General features: G+C 46.9%; 1 protein-coding gene across 3 annotated transcripts in view; it reads right to left on the bottom strand.

Moving 5' to 3' along the window:
• PHC2 (polyhomeotic homolog 2) overlaps window positions 1-19662 on the bottom strand; it is a 48694-nt gene that overhangs the window by 15934 nt on the left and 13098 nt on the right. For 2 of the 3 annotated variants that reach the window (XM_081085558.1, XM_081085556.1), the window contains 2 exons: window positions 12286-12701; window positions 11858-12029 (listed from right to left, as the gene is read on the bottom strand). In XM_081085558.1, coding sequence (XP_080941684.1) covers window positions 11858-12029; window positions 12286-12701 — 588 coding nt within the window. Of the gene's footprint in view, window positions 1-6801; window positions 7070-11857; window positions 12030-12285; window positions 12702-19662 lie in introns of those variants that run through there. The other variant, XM_081085557.1, reaches the window with a different exon arrangement.

The raw sequence follows: 19662 nt of genomic DNA, 5'->3' as shown, positions 1-19662 counted from the left end.
CAGGGACAGAAGGTTCAGTGGGAGGCGCGGGGGTGGAGAGCGATCATTTTGGATCCTGGGTGTGAGATCACAGATGATTAGAGTTGGAAGGGCCTCGTATAACATCTTCATTTTCCAGAGGAGGAAAAGTGCGCACAGTTAACTGTGCACTTTAGAATCAAAGAGGAACAGATGCAATTTGTTTGGAAGACAGTATCTTCTAAACACATAGAAGGAGCTCTTAGTGGAGGGGAAATTGTAGGGCCCTAGGTACCAGAAGGCAGAAAGAGCCACGGCCAAATGTTTGTTAGTTTTTCAATCCTGCTAAGGACCAAGCTGCCAGACATCCAAGACGGCCCTGCCCTGAGGATACACAGCAGGCTCTCACACACATGCCACCCACCTTCTGCTCCTCAGGGAACCTTTCTGGCTCTGCAAACAAGAGCGGCCGATCTGAAGCACCTCTCCCCGAGGGAAGTAACAGAGGGAAGTGATGGTGGTGGCAGGCGGACCCCTTTGGGGAACTTGACAGAGCAAAGGGGTGAGCTGGCCGGCAGAATGAGCGGGAGGCCGAGCCAGGTGGCCCCAGACCTGCCCTCGGTGTCACTGTACAATGATCTTGTGAGTCTGGCTGAAGAGGATTGGAGAGCAGACATGCTTCTCGGATCTTCAGCATCTGGGCTGAGTGACTCTGGCTGAGGCATCTGTTAGGGAGGGCTCCTCCTCCTCACTGGCAGCCATTACCATACAGCTGACTTTCATGCTGTCTCTTAGGACACAGGCAAAGAGAGCAGCCCTTCTCACTCACCCACAATCCCCAGCTAAAGTGTACATAAGCTGAATTGTAAACAGCTGAATGTTTTCCAAGCTGCCACCCCCAGCTATGAAGGAATCAATGGGGCGAACAGCCACCGTCCCCCATGCGGTTCAGGACAACAGAGCCAGAGCCGTGGGGGATTTCCAAACAGCTGCAGGAACTGCTTCCCAGTCAGGCGGGTGCTGCAACTCTACAGCCAGATCACACGCAGCAGCAGCATCTGCAGGACCACAGGGGGACGTCCAACAGGACAGGAATAACAGCTACCTCTGACTTCGAGGCGTCAGGCAGGAGGGGTTTTCAGAGTCCTGCTTAAATGGGGACGGTCCTGTGTACCCCATGCCGAGGTGCAGGCCCCACAGAGCCTCCTGTCACAGTGCTCTAGCAGACACTATGGTTCCAAAGAGAATGCAACCAACAGGAGAGGCATCACCACAGCAGGAGATGAAAGGAGAGGGCACAGGGGAAAGAACACTGGATCTGGTCAGACTTGGGTTCACAGTCTGGGTCCATCGTGGATCACCTGTGCAGCTTCTAGCATTGGTACCTGCTCCGAGGCCCAGTTTTCCCATCTATAAAAATGAGGATCACTGCCTGTCTTGCAAGGTTACAGCAAATATCTGAGTATAAGAAAAACCCTGGCTCTGATTACATTTAGAAGCTGGGCTACATGGAAGTTAATTCTTGGGGATCACAAAGACTCTGGGCTTAAATCATAGTTTGTAATCCTGGACAAGTTACTCAAGGCCTGTTTCCTTATCTACCAAATGGGGCATAATCTCTGTCTCCTGTGGCTCCCATGAGGATTAAGATAATGCAGGTACAACACAGTGGAACTGACCTGACTTGGCCATAGAAGGGTTACATCACTGAGACCTGAGAGATTAGGAAACCAGCCTCTTATAGCTAAAGGTAAAATCATGGGAGATGAATTTATAACAGTTTACCCTCCAGAAAAATATGTATCTAGGAATGTTTAGTAAATTCCCTAATTATTTTCAGGGTGACAACAAGAAAAGGCAATGATGCCTTATTTATTTATTTGGTTACCAGCTGTAGAATCATTTAGATAAATGGCTGAAGGATTGGGGGCGGGGGAGGAGGGAGGGAGAATACTAAGCCTCAGTTGTCTTATCTATATAATGGGCTGGATAATACCTTGCAAATCAATCCTCCTGATAATTTCAGTTCTTGGAAAACATCCCCGTGCTTCCTTCCTGTAACCATTGTCTAAGCTTTCCCTCACCCTACTTTGCTACAAATCAACTGACAGAACAGATTAATACTGATTACTGGAGTCCTGGAAATGTGGACTTAATTCATTTTAAAAGTATCTGATTCACATTCATGTTATTAATTTAAAGTGTCATTTGCTTTAATTGTTTAAAAATGTCTTAATATAGCTGGTGTGGACTCAGACCATGTAAGATGGTTTCAAATATGCTAAAGATATCACTAACTAGGGATAATTATATAGTACTTGAGACATAATAGCCATGCAACTAAAACTTTAAAAATAACTCAAAGCAGTCACGAACTCTCACTTTCTTGCCAACAGTCTCAATACTCAGCATCGGCTCTGGTCCTCCTAACGTACAGAGAAGAGCTGACATCTAAAACACATCTTTTCTTAAGAGGAGGTATAATAACTTTTACTGTGAAGAAAGTCATTCAAGAAACAGATACTTGCTTTCAAGAAAATCCTAACAGCAACGGGGACTCTTTTCAACATGTGGATTCCTCTTAGAGCACTGGTGATGCCTGTTTAATAGCAATCATTTCTTTAGCAGATATAGAAAGAATGTCCTCTTCTTTTGGACTTATCTAAACTAAAAAAAAAAATCATCTGGAGACTCAAAGAGTAGGAAAGCACATCCTTTTCCACTAGCTATAAATAATCTGGAAGGGGAAGAAAAAAATACTAAGTTTACCATGCTGGCTAAGATGGTCTTACACTGAATCACAGAGCAACAATTTATTATTTAAAGTAATGCTATGTTTCTTACTCTACTTTTAATCTTCAAAACCTAACCATTTTAAATTGCATAATTATTGATTAACTATAAAACTATATTATTGATGGGAAAGTGTCCAGAATCTGTAAGACTTCTGTCTTGGATAAACAAATGGTTGATTATTTTCCTATCTATTCGCAAAATGTCAGGAAATTGAATTAAAGATGATGTGTGTCTGAATAGTTTTACATATCAAGTCAGTGATCTAATATAGCTAGTAATTCAAACTGAAATTTAAAAATAAGTCAATGCTTAAAATGAAACCTGCACCTATTTAAGTTGTGAATAAATAGTTGATTTAAAAAAGCACTCTTTTAAACAGAAAACATATTCAGTCTTTTAAACTGGGGACTCACATTGTAGTTTAAAGCATGCCATAAAAAAATATTTAAAACATAAATCTACATATGTTCAGACCTCTGCCTTGAGGGGCAGTCCAGCTTTGATATCACCATCAAACAAGTTGCTAAATCACTGTGGAGTCATTTCTGTTACTGGCACAAAGGACTCACCAGAGTGGATTGCATAAGCAGCCAGTCCTCACCCTGCACTTCCATGGGGGTGGAAAACACAAAAGCATCTCTCTACAACCACTTTAGTGAGCTCCCTCCTGACCACAGAAAATCATCTTCATCTTCCAGTTGCAAAATGACATAAAAGGAATAAAAGAGAAACTATCATTTATGAAGACTCACTTCCCTACTCTCATCTCAGTAGATGTATATTTTTGGAAGAGAATCTTTTAGTGGGTGGGACCAAATCTGTCTAGAGATTAAGTGGCATTGAACAGCTGGGAGAACTTTAATATAAACTTGGACTAACTCAAGAAGAGGGGGGAAATACCTCTTGGTAAGTAGCATATTAACACGGAACAGTATTACCAGAACTGGAACCACCATCCTTCTCCCGTTTTTTGTTTTTACTTTATTTTGGCTTGCTGCTCCATGCTATCTGTAAGTGAAGGACTTTCATAGGAAGTGGGTGAACTTTATTCAGCAAATGGTTACCGAATGACTAGCATGAGGTCCACAGACCAAAGAAGGGCAAGGACTTAGAGGAAGAGTCTAAGGCAGGCATACATTCATAAAGGGAAAAAGATTAAAAAACATTCATGAATTCTTGATTCTGAGATAGTAACTGGTTTTTGTTTTTCTTAAATAAGAAATCTCAGGGAGGGGGGCAAGCTGTGTGAGAGCATGCAAGACCAGAGGCAAGAACAGTTTAATTTTGTGAGATGACTTATCTATTTATTCCTCTTCTCTTAGTCTGTTCTCTCCCCCTCGGAAAAATCAGAACCAAGGGATTCAAAGTATCTGAGACAGGAAATGAGTAAGGCAGGAAAAAGGATGTGGTCTGAAAAAGAGTGGATTCTGGGGCTGAGCCAGAGCAAGTAACAGGCACAGGGTCACAGATGGGGGAAGGGGTTTTGGTGGCAGGAAGAGAAGTCTCAGGGTCAACTGGCTCAGACTAGAAAGCCAGGGACAGAGGAGGTATGTCTGGAGAAGCATTAAAAACATCTTCCTAAAAAGTTATCCACCATGGAGATGCCGAGAAAAGATGGCTGAAGAGATCTACAGCCAGGAGAATCATTCCCAGGACAGTTTCCTTTTCTCCTTACTTTAAAGAAAGTGGAATAATATACATTGAGTGCACTTAACACGGTAAATTAGAAATTAAGCCAGGACCTGGAAGAGAAGTGGAAAGGTCTGGTAGGTGAGTACATGATGAATTACCAATGTTCATTTAGCATTTATGTGCCACATTCAGTAAAACAAGAGCTTAAAACAAGAAAAATAAAGAAGAGGGTGAGACCAGGAGAGATTACTCATGAAAATGCAGTTGGACGCCCTGGGCTGCCCCTGGCCAGGTGGCTCAGTTGGCAAGAACTTCGTCCCTACACCCAAAGGTGGCGGGGTCAATTTCCTTTCAGGGAAACGTGCCTGGGTTGCAAGTTTAATCCCCAGTTGGAACGGATGCAGGAGGCAGCGGATCGATGCTCCTCTCTCAAATGTCTCCTCTGTCTCTCAAAATCAATGAAAACATATCCTCAGGTGAGGATTAAAAAAAAAATGCAGTTGGATAACTGAGAAACCAACTCAAGAACAACAGAAAAGTGGACGAAGAAACTGTCTGCTTTCTCAAGACGAAGGCTGGAGAAAAAAAGGTATGTTTCCCCAGTGTGCACGGGAAAAGATCTTGGGTGGCCTGAGAGGCAGAGACCATGTGATGAAAAGTGCCTGGAAAGGGCAGGTGCCAAAAGAGCACCACTGCCCATCTGCTGGACCCTCTGTGAAACAAGCCAGCCCTTGTGAATGAGCCAAACCAGAAGCTCTGGCTCCCGCCTTGCAGGGACTGGGACTTAGGTACAGAAACAGGAGAAAACAAGTTTATCAGCTGACTCAAAAGTGTGGGCATTTCCAAATACAGATCCAGATGTCGGGGCTGTGTGGAGAAATCACTTTTACATTTTCCTCAGTTCCTAGCAAGTGCTTTCTTTATATGAAGAAGCCTAACAGAGGTCTGTAAAATGTAACTGAATGAAACCAAAACTACTTAAGAAACTTGTGCAGGCAGGTTTCCTAAGACTCAAGATAGAATCTCTTGCCCTATAACCAATACAGTAAGTTATTTCTATTCTAGAATCAAATGACATAAAGCCCTACATCCCTCATGACTTAAACCTGAGCCTTAATCAATGGACACTGCCAGGTGCATAAAAGCTTCCCTGAACTGGTATAAAAGATGGGGAGGGGACAGAAATAAAGGAGTAAGAAGGCATTCCCTTTCCTCACTAGCCTGTAGTATTCAGGCCCCCCTAGAAATCCTGGCAGTTCCAACATTTGGGTTGACTCAGAAGGGGAAGAAAAATCCCAGGTGAATGATAATTGGATTAGCGTTATGCCCCAGAGCCAAAAGGCTGGAAAAGGCCAGGACAGCAGGGTAGATACAGCTAAAGTGACTATTTTCTAAATCAAAATCGAGACACGCGGGCTGACAGACAATAGATGGAATATTTTACATTGGGGCTGTCCTAGAAAAATCGAGGGCATATGGTGCATTTAGGTCGGTAGCTTATTTCACTACAAGGATCCTCTGGGCCCAATATGCTAATAGTGGGGATTAAAAACCTAGGATGGGAGATATGGGAGGAGAAAGCTGTCACTGGTAAAGCAGGAAAAAGAATGTGTGTCTGAAGACAGCACAGGAAGAAGGTAAACATTCTAAGTATGGAGCAGGAAGGAAAGGAAAGTTGATCAGAACTGAAAGCATGTCAGTCGCCTCAGTGAAATCGGTCCAGGTATCGAAGGCGGGGCGGGGGGGGGGGCACAGACGGATATAAGTTCAGATTGTAGCTTCACCATTCTTTGCAACCTGACCTTGGGCTAATCATTCCCTCTGTGCACTTTAATTTAAATAGCGAACCTCACAAACCCCGATGTAAAGGATCAACAATATTAGACCACCATCATTTGGTCTGAGGAGAGAAAATGCTCTTCTAAAAATGGGAAAGGAGAGGACAGACACAGAACAGCTTGTCCCTTTCCATCCAATTAAAAACTGAACTAGATTAAAAACAAAACTCTCCGGCGAAGCCTCAGGCCCTCCAAGACAGAAGTCCCGGGTCGGTGGAGCACAGCAGCCTTGCTCCGTAAAAGGGACGTCCATCCCCCGCAACTCGCCGTCCCGGGAGGGCGGGGGCGGGGTGTGCGGGGGCTCGGGGTAGGGACCGGACACACGGAAGCGTTGGGCTCGCCAGGCTGACACCGAGGCTTCCGGGGGAGTGCGGGGCAGGCAGGGTCCCCGACGAGGGGAGGAGGCGCAGGACACCACTCAGGCGCCGAGAGGGCGAGAGCCGCGGCTGGCACGGCCTGGCAGCCGAGTAGGCCCGGGCCGGGAGTGGCACCGGAGGGCGGTGCCCGGTTTCCAGCGCGAGGAGCGCGGGCCGCGGACCCCTCCTGGCAAGACCCCCTCCCCCGCGCGGGCACTGACCTGTCCAGGGCCCGGCTGGGCCTGGCCGGGCGGGGCCTACGCAGCCCCTTGGCCGGGCGCCGCCTCGCGCGGAGTCCCGGGCCCGGGCGGGCCGCCTCCTCTCCGCCGGGAGCCTCCGAGCCGGGGCCCGGGGCTGCCGCGGCGCATCCGACCGCACCGGCCGGGCCGGCGACAACAAAGGGCGGCGGGGGCGCGAGGCCGGGGCGGGGGCGCGGGCAACGGCTGGATTGCGCGCGCGCGGCGGGCGCTCGAGGGCTGCAGCCGCCGTGGAGACAATGCGGCGCGTCCCGGCTGGGCTCCCGCGGCCGCCTCCGCCGGGGGCGGAGTGAGGCGCGGGGCGGGGCCTGGGCCGCGCGGGGCGGGGCGGGGCCTCCGGGAGGCGGGGCCCCGGCGCGGAAGCCGGGCCGCGCGCTTCCTTTGTGCGGTCGCCCCGCCCGCCCCGCGGCGGTTAGGGACCTGGGCTTTCGGTGCGGGGAGGCCAGCGGCGCCCGAGGACGTCTGCCCTCGCCGGGCCGCAAGTCCCCAGCGGCGCGGTGGCCTGGCCTCCCGCCTGGGCCAATACGGAGGCAATAATAGTAACTGCAAGCACTGCCTGCTCGGTGCGCGCACTCTGCGTGTTGGCAACGGCCCCACAGAGTCATTATCCGCCCCCACGGGGACAGGATCAGAGAGGTTAAGTAATGACCGAAGCGACCCGGCTACACCTCCATAAACGGGAATAATGCGACTGTTAGGCTTACTGTGGAGGTTAACTGAGGACATTTACACAAAGTGCCAGCAATGCCTGGCACACAGTTGGAGCCCAATAAAGGTTACTTTCTCTTCCTAAACCACACTGCTTTAAACGGAATGGTCCTGGCGAAGTACAGTCATTCAGTAGATATGCTAGGAGCTGTGGGGGATACAAAAGCCATAAGTGAGTCACAAGCTCACTCCCCACTCCCAGCTTTGTGCTGAGAAGACAACACGAATCTCTCCATGATTGCTCGCTCACTATTCCCAACATTTTCCCATTGTCTTGACATTTTATTTATTTTTTGCATTCACATTCTCTCTCTCTCCCCATTAGGTCTCCCTCATCCCTTTGTCTTTGTTTCCACGTTTTACATTTATTTTATGTTTCTTGATTGTTTACCTCACCCCCTTTCTCTTTTCCCCATTCCCTTTCCCCTCTAGTGTTTTTCAAATTTCCAAAGCCCCTTTTCATTAATATTCACATTTCTGTCTTTACATTTCTTAGACATATATTTTGTTTTATAAACGAAGGTAACATAGGATCGAATACACAGCTTCTCTCTCTTCTCCAAACATGCCCACATCTTCCTGACTCCCTACCTCTACTTCCACGACTCCCTCCTGGAATGCCCTTTTCCCAACTCTGCATGTCCAGGTCCTACCTATCCTTCAAGGTCAAGACTCAAGAGCTGGCCGACAAACTTCTGTAAGGGACCAGATAGTAAATGTTTTAGACTTTACAGAACATACGGTTTCTGTGGCAACTACTCAGCTCTGCTGTTGTAGCCGGAAAGCAACCATAGATAATATGTCCATGAATACAGGTGGCTGTGCTCCAATAAAACTTTATTTATGAACCCTGAAATTTGGATTTTTTATAATTTTCATGTATCATGAAGACTATTCTTTTTATTCTTAAACATCTTAAAATGTAAAAACCATCAATAACTTCTGGGCTGTACAAAAAAATAGTGATGTGCTGTGTCTGAGTGGCTCAGTTGGTTGAGCATCGTCCTGTGCACCCAAAGGTTGCCGGTTCGATTCCCAGGAACATACTCAGGTTGTGGGTTCAATCCCTGCTCAGAGCATGTACAGAAAGCAACCAACTAATGTTTCTCTCTCACATTGATGTTTCTCTCTCTCTCTCTCTCTCTCTCTCTCTCTCTCTCTCTCTCTCTCTCCCTCTCCCTCTCCCTCTCCCTAACCCCCCTTCCACTCTCTCTAATCAATGGGGAAATATCCTCAGGAAAGGATTAAACACACACACACAACCAAAACAAATAATAATAATAATAAAACCAAGCTGGTGATGTGATGGATTTGGGCCTTGGGATACAGTTTGCTAACCCCTGCTCTAGAACAATGCCATTTCTCTGCAGTCTATCCTGATAATTTGTACTTGATAGTAACTCTTCCCTCTTATAGCACTTGCCTATAATCCTTCTATAGCATTTATCACATTTTAGTTTTTATTGTATATGTCCCCCCTCCCCTGTGCATTTATCATCTTTCCCAGCAGAACTGAAGCTCCTTGAAGGCAGGGTACAAATCTTTTTTACTCTATGTATTACCTCCCATCCCACAGTGCTTTGCACAGAGCAAGCATTCAGATACATACAGGATGGTTATACAGTTAAGTGCTGGGTGGCTGACCATTGTTTCCACTGTGCAAAGCTTACTTCTCTCCTTAGATAGTCCTTTTGGGGCAGGATGCCTGTTATGTGTATATCATCTTGATTAGATTACAGAAAGAGATTTTTTGAGGGCTTTGTAGACAAGGTGGAGAAAGGTAGGCAAATGTCAGTTCATTTAGGGGTTATTGGATAACAAATAATTGAACAAAGAATATTGATTATCACCAACCTGTAGACAGGGCATGTGTCCTCATTTGGGTCCTATTCAACATTTCTATCAGCAAATTGGTTAAAGACAAAGAAAACATGCTATATAATTGATAGATGGCAAAGTTAGCAGAGGCATTATATAATGAATAACAAAATTCAGGTATGAAACATTTCTGCCCCACCACATATTCTTTCTGTGCCTCGGTTTTCTTATCTTTAAAATGGGGATGATAAAAGTTCCTGCTTCAGAGGGTTACTGTCAGGTTTAAGTGAGGAAATACATGTAAACTCTGACAGAGAGGGCCCAGTAAATGTTAGCTATTAACTATGACCATTTTCTTACTAGGCTGGAACTCTGGGCTAAATTCGCAAGATATTTAACACATGTCATTAACCAGACATTGGCACAAAATATAAATTGTATGTGTTTGGGACTGGGGAGACCTGGAGTGAGAGCAGTCCATGTAAAAAGAAACCTCAAAAACAAAAGCAGACACAAAAGCGGACCCAACCCTCAGGAATTCAGGTGACACAATGCTCTGTGGCCCAACAGTGTCATCCCCCTGGGTTGGAGCAGTTGATGTGGGGCCCTGGGTGCAACTTCCTGATGAAGGAAGGTGACACTGGAGCCAGAGTCATGGTGCTTTCATAGCTGTGTGACCTGAAGCCTCTTCAAGCTTTTTGTTTTCTCCTCGAAATACTGGGGCCACAACATTTCTTTCGTGGCCTTATTATCATGGGTAGAGGAAAACTTAGAACAGTACTGGACACATAGTAGGTGTTCAGTAAATGTCAGTTCCTCCCTACCATACCATGCAGATCTGGAAAACAGTCCTGCCTGCCCCTTGAAGGGCTAATACACGATCCAAGTCCCAACTTACTGTGACTTGTGGCTTTTTATATTTGGAATTAAGGTGCTTAATTTTGTGGATCACACTTGAAGGGAATTAATGAAAAGTGGAAAGTGCCTAGACAAGAATAACCAGAACAGCGGGAATAGGGAATAGGAGGTTTTGACATGTAATAGGTAAAAAAAAAAAAGTCTCAGCCTTTAGACTGGATATTCTCTCTCTCTCTCTCTCTCTCTCTCTCTCTCTCTCTCTCTCTCTCTCTCTCTCTCGATAATCCTCACCAGAGGAGATTTTCCCCATTGCTTTTCAGAGAGAGTGGAAAAGAAGGAGGGAGGGGAAAGACAGAGGAGAGAGAGAAAAGCATTGATGTGAGAGAGACATATGGATTGGTTGCCGCATGCACCCTGACCAGGGTCTTGCCCTTGACTGGGAATTGAACCCATGACCCTTTGGTGCTCGGACTGACACTTTAACCAGTGAGCAATACCAGCCAGGACTGATTGGGAGGGAGAGGAAAGAGACATGAGAACTGTCTACAACCACAGTAGGAGATGGACTCTGTTATAATTCACAAGACAATCACAACCAGTGGTAGAAGTTCCAGGGGAGCAGATTTGGACTTAATTTGAAGAGTCACTTTCTGATCGTTAGAGCAATTCCACAATGGAACGGCTGCTTTTCAAAACGATGAATCTTGCAAGTGCCAAGAGAACAATGAACTCCTTCCTGTCTTTTACTTTTTCTAATGTTCTTTCTCCATATTCCTTTGCTTTCCTTTTCCTTGATCCTGTCTTCCATTCATTATAGGACATTTATTACACACACCCCCCACTTTGTCCTTCAGTTTCCAAACTTTCTGTTGGCTCTCCCCACCCTCACCCCAACACACAGTCCAATGACTGGAACTGCCTCCCTGAGTTGTAGGCAGCAAATGGCTCAGAATGCCACTGAAGTCTGGGCCAGGATTGCTGTGCACACTGGCAGGGAGGGAAGGAAAGCAAATGGGTTGCTGCAAAGGCAGAACTACTGCTGTGACTCTCCCGCCAGGGTAGAAGGATCCAGCGGAATCTTCTGAAACCTAGGCCATGGGAAAACCCACTTGTCGCTGGGCACTCACAGGCAGACAGATGGGGTCCCAGCCGAGCACTGTTCCTCAAAGATGCTCTCTACAAGCTGAACTCATTCTGAATCCCTTTCCAGCTCCCCCTAGGCATTTATTTCCCTTATCTTGGAGCTACACAGCCATCTTGTCATATTTCCAATGTCAAGAACTCCTCTCCTACCAATGAAGCAGAGAACGGAGACAACTGGATACCTGCTGAGCTCCCCAGCTAGCAAATGGATGTGTAGACACATCTGACAGCAATGACATGTAGGCCTGAGTCTGCATCTAGGATTTTCAACTCTCCTTTCTCTAGCCTTTTATCTTCTACCTTCTAGGCCCCCTTTCCTTTATCCTTGGTTCATCTTCTCTTCCCTCCATCTTCACCTACCCAGTTTCCTTGATGCCTCTTTGGTTTACAATAGTTTCCCCTTCCATTGTAGTGGCCCAACTATAATGTGCCAGGGGATGGCAAGGAAGGCCAGCTCTCTCCCCTCCCCCAAGGGCCCCACTTCACTTCATACCGTGAGCTGGGATCTGCTGGCTATTAGGGCTCTTGGGTACAGGCAGACCGCTGGGCATGGCGGTGACAATGGCTTGCTGATGCGGTGATGGGCGGGACCGAGCCTCAGGCACACTCTTCTCCCTCTCCCCAGGTACCACTTCCTTCCAGTCCTCTGGGGTGCACTGCTGGGGCTGTTAAGACACAGGACAGGGATGATCTTCTCATGAACTGCCTTTACATTCTGGGCACTTCCCTGCTTCCGTGGAGCTTGGGTAGAAGACAAGGACATTAAGATTTAGCCAGCCCCACATTAGAGAGAGGCCCCTTTCTGGAATATCCAGAGGTCTTCACCACTCACCCCACCTGGAAACACGTCCCAGTAGGGCTGTGGGATTACCTGAGCTGTGGCCCCCGTTTGTTCCCTGCACCTGGGATCGTCTTACTCACCACTGGTGACGCAGGCTGTAGCTGTAGGATGACAGCGGAGGCGTGCTGGAACCTGCGTTGAGGGGTGTGGGCCAGGCCCTCAGGGTACCCATTGTGAGGCCCAGCATCTGGCGTGGGAGGGTGGCAATGCTGAGTGCTGCCAGGCTTGTATAGGTTGGCAGTGGGACACTGGAGAGGCAGGGTGGATGTGACTGGGCCTAGAGGCATGGCATGGGATTCGGGACTGGGCTGCAGGGCCAAGCTCGGAGGGATGGAGGCGAGCTGGGGGTGGGACTGGGCTTGGAGTGCGGGCCGTGCTTGCTGGGGCGGCTGCTGCTGCGCTGGCTGCTGCTGCTGCTGCTGGATCACAAACTGGGGCTGCAGGTGCTTTGAAGGTGGCTGGGAGAGGAGCTGGTGTGGCTGCAGTTGAGCATAGGCTGAAGGGGAAAAACCAGGGAGGGGGCGTGGCTTGACCTTGTCCTCTGCAAAGCACCCCAAATGGACCCCCTCCCATGCCCACATAAAGGAGGCTTCTCAAACTCAGTGTGGATTGCTTTCACCTAGAGCCTAGAGCCTGACTTGGTCATGGCCCGTTTTTTTCTCTCTCTCTGTTTTCTTGCTTTCCTCCTATGCTGCGACACTGGACCTGTGGCTGTCCCTCAAAGCCCAATGCAAAACTCTCCTCCTCTGTGAAGCCTTCCTTGACATTCCAGCGGGATTCTCTAGGGTGCCATGTTCTCTCTCTTCTCCAGGCCCTTCGCTTGCCTTCAATACGTGCAGCCTCCCATTGCCCAACCCAGCTCTATCTGGCTCGTTCTTATTCACCCTCTGCTCAGCCCAGGCTGGCCTCCTCCAGGAAGCACCAGTTGCACACAGTGGTCCTCAGACTGTGGCAGGAGGCAGACCAGGGCCGGGCTACCAGCACCTTCTGTTGCATACTCTGGGACCTTGGGCCTCAGCTTCCTTGTCTAAAAATTAGAAATAAAGATAGTTCCTACCCAGAAAGTTGTAAGGATGAAATAAGAAACAAACAAAACTGTGCAAATAAAATGAGAGAAAATGACATGATGTGCACAGCTCAGTGTCTGGCACCCAGTCCTGTTCAAGCATTTCTAGCTATAATGAAAATCATTATTTCAGGGCTGGCTTGGATTCTCAAAGTATCTTGGGCTTACCTCTATCAGAATCAGCAATATTACAGTGAGCTACAACTGTTCTTAGCTCTCTTTCCTTCCAGATCATAAACCCCGTGGCATCAAAACTGTCAGGTATCTCTTTATCCAGAACCTCATGCCTGACACTAGATGGGTGCTAAGTAAGGAAACTTATTGTCATTTTTGCCATTCACTGCTGGCCTTCTCTCCCTGCATTTTAACCAGGCTGAGCTTCTGAGGTGAGGATTTTTAGTATTCCCTTCCGGGTCTATCTCATGCCTTGTATACAGTAGCGTTTCAGGAAATTCGACTGAAACCCAGGTCAGAAACAAGAGGCATTAAGGAAAAACAAAGTGGTCCCTGGTGACGGACTGTTGCAGGCAGAAAGAGAGCGAATGTGGGTGGCCCACAGGCTACGGTGTGGATGTCAGTCAGTGATGAAAGAGGGAAATTCCAATGGTGATGAGGTTTTGAGCGGAATGTGCTGGGTTTGAGGTGATGGTGGAATGTCCAAATGAAAATTTCCAGCAGGCATTTGGTGATTATAAGTTGCCCCTGACCCTAACCGAAGCCTTGTCTCCTAATTCCACACTGAACAGCCAGGAACTTAACTTATATGAACTTAACTTAACTCAAAACTTAACAACCAGGCAAAAAATGTTAATCAGGCAAACTTCACGATCAGGAATGTCTAAGACAACCGTTGATAGCACCTGAGATGCTAGAGATGCCACGCCAGTCCTGTCAGGCTCCAGCAGCCAAACAGACCTGCAGAATGATGCTTATCCTCACTGAAAACTCAGGTAAAACCTTTTCTCTCTTATTACAAAATCAGGAATTCCGGGCTTGGGAACAGAGTCACTCTGGGGGCTGCCTATCTGAGGTGAGAGCCAGAGATGGTGCAGGTCAGAGGAGCTGAGAGGATCAGTGCACATCCCACTGCTCGCTGGCTGTGTGGCCTGAGATGGGCCCCTTTCCTTCTCTGGGCTTCAGTTTTATCTGTGAAACATGAGGTTTGGGCTAGGTGATCATACAAGTCTCTTCCTGTTTTACAATTGTGAGTGGCTATCACAGGAAACTAGTTTAAAATTCAGGATTTGTAAGAAAAGGTTAAAGAGAAGAAAGGTTCTGGATCTATAGAACATAAATAGTATAGTTAGGGAATTAGGGACACTACATGTTTACCAAATTGGGAAAGGCGACTGCTGGCCTACTGGCCCTCCATCCCTGGGCCTCCAATCCTACCCTACCCCCTCCCTGACCCTGTGCTGTTAGTGGAAAACCCAAAGGCAATTGTTTTAGAACAAATGATGCTAGTGTATGCCAAGGCTGTAAACAAAGCTCCTGGAAGCTTAGATAACCTCAGAGGGAAGGTAGGGGAGGGTGGGGGTCAGGGGGAGAGATCAACCAAAGGACTTGTATGCGTGCATATAAGCATAACCAATTGGCGCAGACAACAGGGGGTGAGGGTGAGGGCAGGACTAGGGGGATGGGGGGCGCAATGGGGGGATAAGCACACATTTGTAATACCTTAATCAATAAAGGGGGGAAAAAAGACCCCAATGTATTTTGGGTGGAGTATACATCCTTCTGAGGTTAATGAAAAACAAATACCATGAGTTAAACTGCAGCATTGTCCTGGGTCAAAAGTCCTTTTCTATTGAGTATTGCAATAACCTAATGGGTCTCTGTGACTCCAGTTTCTTCTCCTATAGCCCACCTAACAGATGATTGCAAAGTGCTCTTCCTGGTGCACAGATCTGATCCCTGATCAAAAGCCATCGGGGACTCTTCTTTGTGAGCAGCCATCTAAAGCCCCTGACGTTCAAGATCTTTTCACAACACAAACCAACCTTTCAATTCTTATTTCTTTGCTCCAAGCTCACTGTCCCCGCTATGGAGTTTGTCTTGTCTCATGCTGTCTAGAGTGCCACAGACCAAATCCCGGTCACCCTTTCCCAGCCTTGCAGCTAGCAGGACTCTCCCCTTCCTCCCAGCTGTTTGGAGGTCTCTGCTTTGCACTGTCCTAGGGACAGCGTGCCACTGACCAGCAGTGGGATGCTGGGAAGTCATCTGACCTCTGTACCTCAGTGTCCTCATCTTTAAAATGGGGGTCATGAAAATACCTATCTCATAGTTATTTCAGTAAACAACCATCTTCTTTAGTAGGCAGAATTGATGGGATTTGTTTCCTCCAAAGCACCTTGAATTTAGCAGATGCTCAATCAGTATGAATGAATGAATGAATGAATGAATGACAAACATGGGCTCCAGCTTGTTTGTCCCACAAAACCAGAACATGGAACCAAGATGGCGACACAGGTAAGCATCTGAACTTGCTGCCGAGCACAACCACATTAAAACTACAACTAAAAGATAAAACGAGTATCATCCAGAACCACGGGAAGGCTGGCTGAGTAGAAATTCTACAACTAGAAGGAAAGAGAAAAGTGCATTTAGTCCGGTAGGAGGTGCAGAGGTGTGGAAGTGTGGAGGTACGGAGGCACTTGTGAAAGGGGCTGGCAGCTGGGTATGCTGTTGTCTTTTTCAACCGGGAGGGAGATACAAGCGCCCGACAGCTCTGAACTTCAATTCTGGGAGAGAATCTGGGGACCCAGACTCATACAGAGAGAAACTGGACTGTCTGGCATTGGGCTGGAACGTGAGGGCGGCTTTCTCATAGAGGTGCTTGCAGCATTGATTGTTCCTGCATGGGGCCACGGGACACAGACCCCAGGACCTCTCCATGGCAGGGCTGACTGGCAGCCATTGCTGTTTGCTCCACCCTGGTGATTCTCTAAGACCCCGCCCCACCCAATTTACAACCCCACCCAAGCTGTGTGCAGAGGCTTTTGCATAGAATGGCCTGGCCTTTCTCCACCTAAAAACCTGTCAAACTGTAGCTGGGTCAGAGAACCCCAGAGCTTCCAAAAGAAGGCCTAAGGCTCATCAGCAGCCAGCATTGCTTCACAGCTGCGCCTCATCTGGGCACCTCAAAACCCCAAACAAAGAGGAGGAATCTGCAGATCTCTCTGTAGCTCCTGCTGAGTGGCCTCAGGCAATGGCGGACTTTGCACCTCCTTGGAGATCCAAGAGCCAGTATACCCAGTGGTCAGAGTGAGACCATCCAGATTACAATTCTTCACATCCATAAGAGACACACTCAGGGGACAGACTCAGTGAGCACCAAAGACCCATTGAAGCAAGTCCTGCCTCATAAGGGTGTCTCCAGCACAGAAGTTCTCCCATTATAGACACAACTGGTCCTCACAGCCAATTGGCCTGAAGGTCAATTCCTCCCAGTGATACCAACAGCAATCAAGGCTTAACTACAACAAGACTGTGCACACAGCCCACAAAGGGGTGCACCAAAAGTGTCCACCTCAGGTAATTAGGGAGGCTGAGTCATTGGGCCCTATAGGACACCTAGCACACAAAGCCACTCTATCAACACAGGGAAGCAGCCAAAAAGTGGAGACAAAGAAACATGTCACAAATGAAAGAAATGGAGGAAAGCAAATGACTGGATATAGAGTTCAAAAGTTATAAGGTTACTCAAGAATCTTCTAGAAACCTCCGAGAAATACAGTGAGACCCTCAAGGATATGAAAAAGGACCAATTAGAAATTAAGCATACACTGACTGAAATATAGAATAATATACAGAGATCCAACAGCAGACTAGAGAATCCCAAGAATCAAGTCAAAGATTTGAAATACGAAGAAGCAAAAAACACCCATCCGGAAAAGCAAAGGGAAAAAAAGAATACAAAAATTTGAAGATAGTGTAAGGAGCCTCTGGGGCAACTTCAGGTGTACCAACAACCAAATTATGGGGGTGCCAGAAGAGAGAGAGCAAGATATTGAAAACCTATTTGAAGAAATAATGACAGAAAACTTCCCCTACTTGGTGAAAGAAATAGACTTACAAGTCCAGGAAGCACAGAGAACCCCAAACAAAAGGAATCCAAAGAGGACCACACCAAGACACATCATAATTAAAATGCTAAGAGCAAAAGACAAAGTGAGAATATTAAAAGCAGCAAGAGAAAAACAGTTAGTTACCTACAAGGGAGTACCCATACAACTGTCAGCTGATTTCTCAACAAAACTATGCAGGCCAGAAGGGAGTGGCAAGAAATATTCAAAGTGATGAATAGCAAGAACCTACAACCAAGATTAGCTAAGCTATCATTTAGAATTGTAGGTCAGATAAAGAGCTTCACAGATAAGAAAAAGCTAAAGGAGTTCATCACCACCAAACCAGTATTATATGAAATGCCGAAGCGTATTCTTTAAGAAGAGGAGGAAGAAGAAAAAGGTAATGATAAAAATTATGAACAACAAAGTGACAACAAATACATATCTATCAACAAGTGAATCTAAATATCAAGTGAATAAAAAATCTGATGAACAGAATAAACTGGTGAATATAATAGAATCAGGGGCATAGAAAGGGAGTGGACTGACAATTCTTGGGGGAAGAGGGTGTAGGGGTGCGGGAGGAGACTGGACGAAAATTGTACACCTATGGACGAGGACAGTGGGGGGTAAAGACGGGGGGGTGGGAACGGGGTGGAGGGGAGCTATGGGTGGAAAAAGAAGAACAACTGTAATAATCTGAACAATAAAGATTTATTAAAACTTGAAAAACAACCACAAAAAAGCAGAACATGGATGAGGTAGGTGGAAGACTTTCCTCCTGTCCAGCCTCTGCTCACTACCTTCCTGTGCTAACCTTCAACTCACCCTAACGGCCCTGCTCCTCATCCTCAGGACATCGCAGCCCCTTTTAGGTTCAGTTTCAGCCTCCTGTTTCCTGGAGTTCCCTCCTCTTGCTTCAATGATCTGAGGCATAAGCTTCTCAGGCACAGGCTCAGCTCCTGTTTTCTCCCTCTTTGCCTTAACCTTCAACTGTGAGTTTTCCCTCGGAATTCCTGAATGCTTTTGTTTGCTTGTTTGCTTCAACTTGTGATAACATTTACTATCTTGTATATGTATCCCATTCATTCTTAAAAATTAACTCGTCTCCCCCACTTCTCATTTTAATGTCTTTTGAATTGGAATGCATATACAGTTGACGATGTGGGTTTAATTGGCAGTGCTTTTCTTAGTTAAAAAAAAATAATGGTGCCTCTTATAATCAGTGGTGTCTTAGATTAAACAGAAATACTTGCATTCTTTTGTGTGTTCATTTCCTATCTATCCAACCAGATTGTATGGTTTTACAGTCAAAGATGTCTTATGTTTCTTTTTTTTAAAAAAATTAAAAACGGCTCTAACTCAACTGGGAAGTTTTTATGTATCTTTTATCTTCCGCATTGTCCAACATAATACTCTACACGTTTGTAGATGCTTAACAAATGTTTGCTGCTGATCATGGTAAGGCCAATGAATTCTTCTCCCTCTCCCAGCCCCCCAGCTCAGTGTGGGTGGTGAAGGAGGGCTTTCCCGTTGAAGCCATGCTACCAAGGTGGCCATATCTCTCTTCCCCAGTTAGAATGGGGCATATCCCTTTATGAAATTGATGCACAGAAATCTCTCTGGACCTTCCTTCTTATATTTTCCCTAAGGTCCAATAGTTTCATTTTTTTCCTGCACCCATTTTAGCTCCCACTCCCCATTGCTAGAAAGTTCATTGCTTCTAAGGATGAAAGGGTTGGTTCCATGGGACCTCAGCCACAGCTTTGGAAGGCTTCATCAGCCCTTTCTGCTGGGGAGCAGGGGAGGGGCAGGCCTGGGGTCTGTAGGAACTAGGGCCCAGCTAAAAGGAGACTCAGGGAACGGTCTGGTGCTCTAACCTTGAACAGCCTCCTTAGAATCTGAAGAGGCCCACTGCTGTTCCCAAACGGCTGGTTGTTAGCAACAGGGGATTAAGGCCCTCCAGGCAGGAGGGCTGACTGTGAGGGATTACTGACACGCCCCTTCACTGCATCCACTGTCAACTAATCAGTAATGGATCTCTATTGATCTCAAGGCTTCAAGGATGCAGGACTCAGCCCACTTTCCCGAAATGCTGGCACTCTTGTCCCCAAGTCCACAGGTGCTGTAAGCATCCCAGTCAATAACTGGTCAGAGTTTGGAGCTACGGGAATATTACGAGGGGAGGGTACCTGTGAGAGGGGAATGGCATAACTTTTTACTACCTGCTACTGTTCAAGGTTTAGGAAGTTACATGAAGAGATACTTTCAGCCATTCAGTCATTCCACAAACATTACAAAGCACCCACTGCAGGCCAGGTACT

The sequence above is a fragment of the Myotis nattereri genome (assembly GCF_964212035.1).
Source record: "Myotis nattereri genome assembly, chromosome: 3".
NCBI classification, from domain to species: domain Eukaryota; kingdom Metazoa; phylum Chordata; class Mammalia; order Chiroptera; family Vespertilionidae; genus Myotis; species Myotis nattereri.
This window is presented reverse-complemented; position numbering and strand designations above follow the sequence as displayed.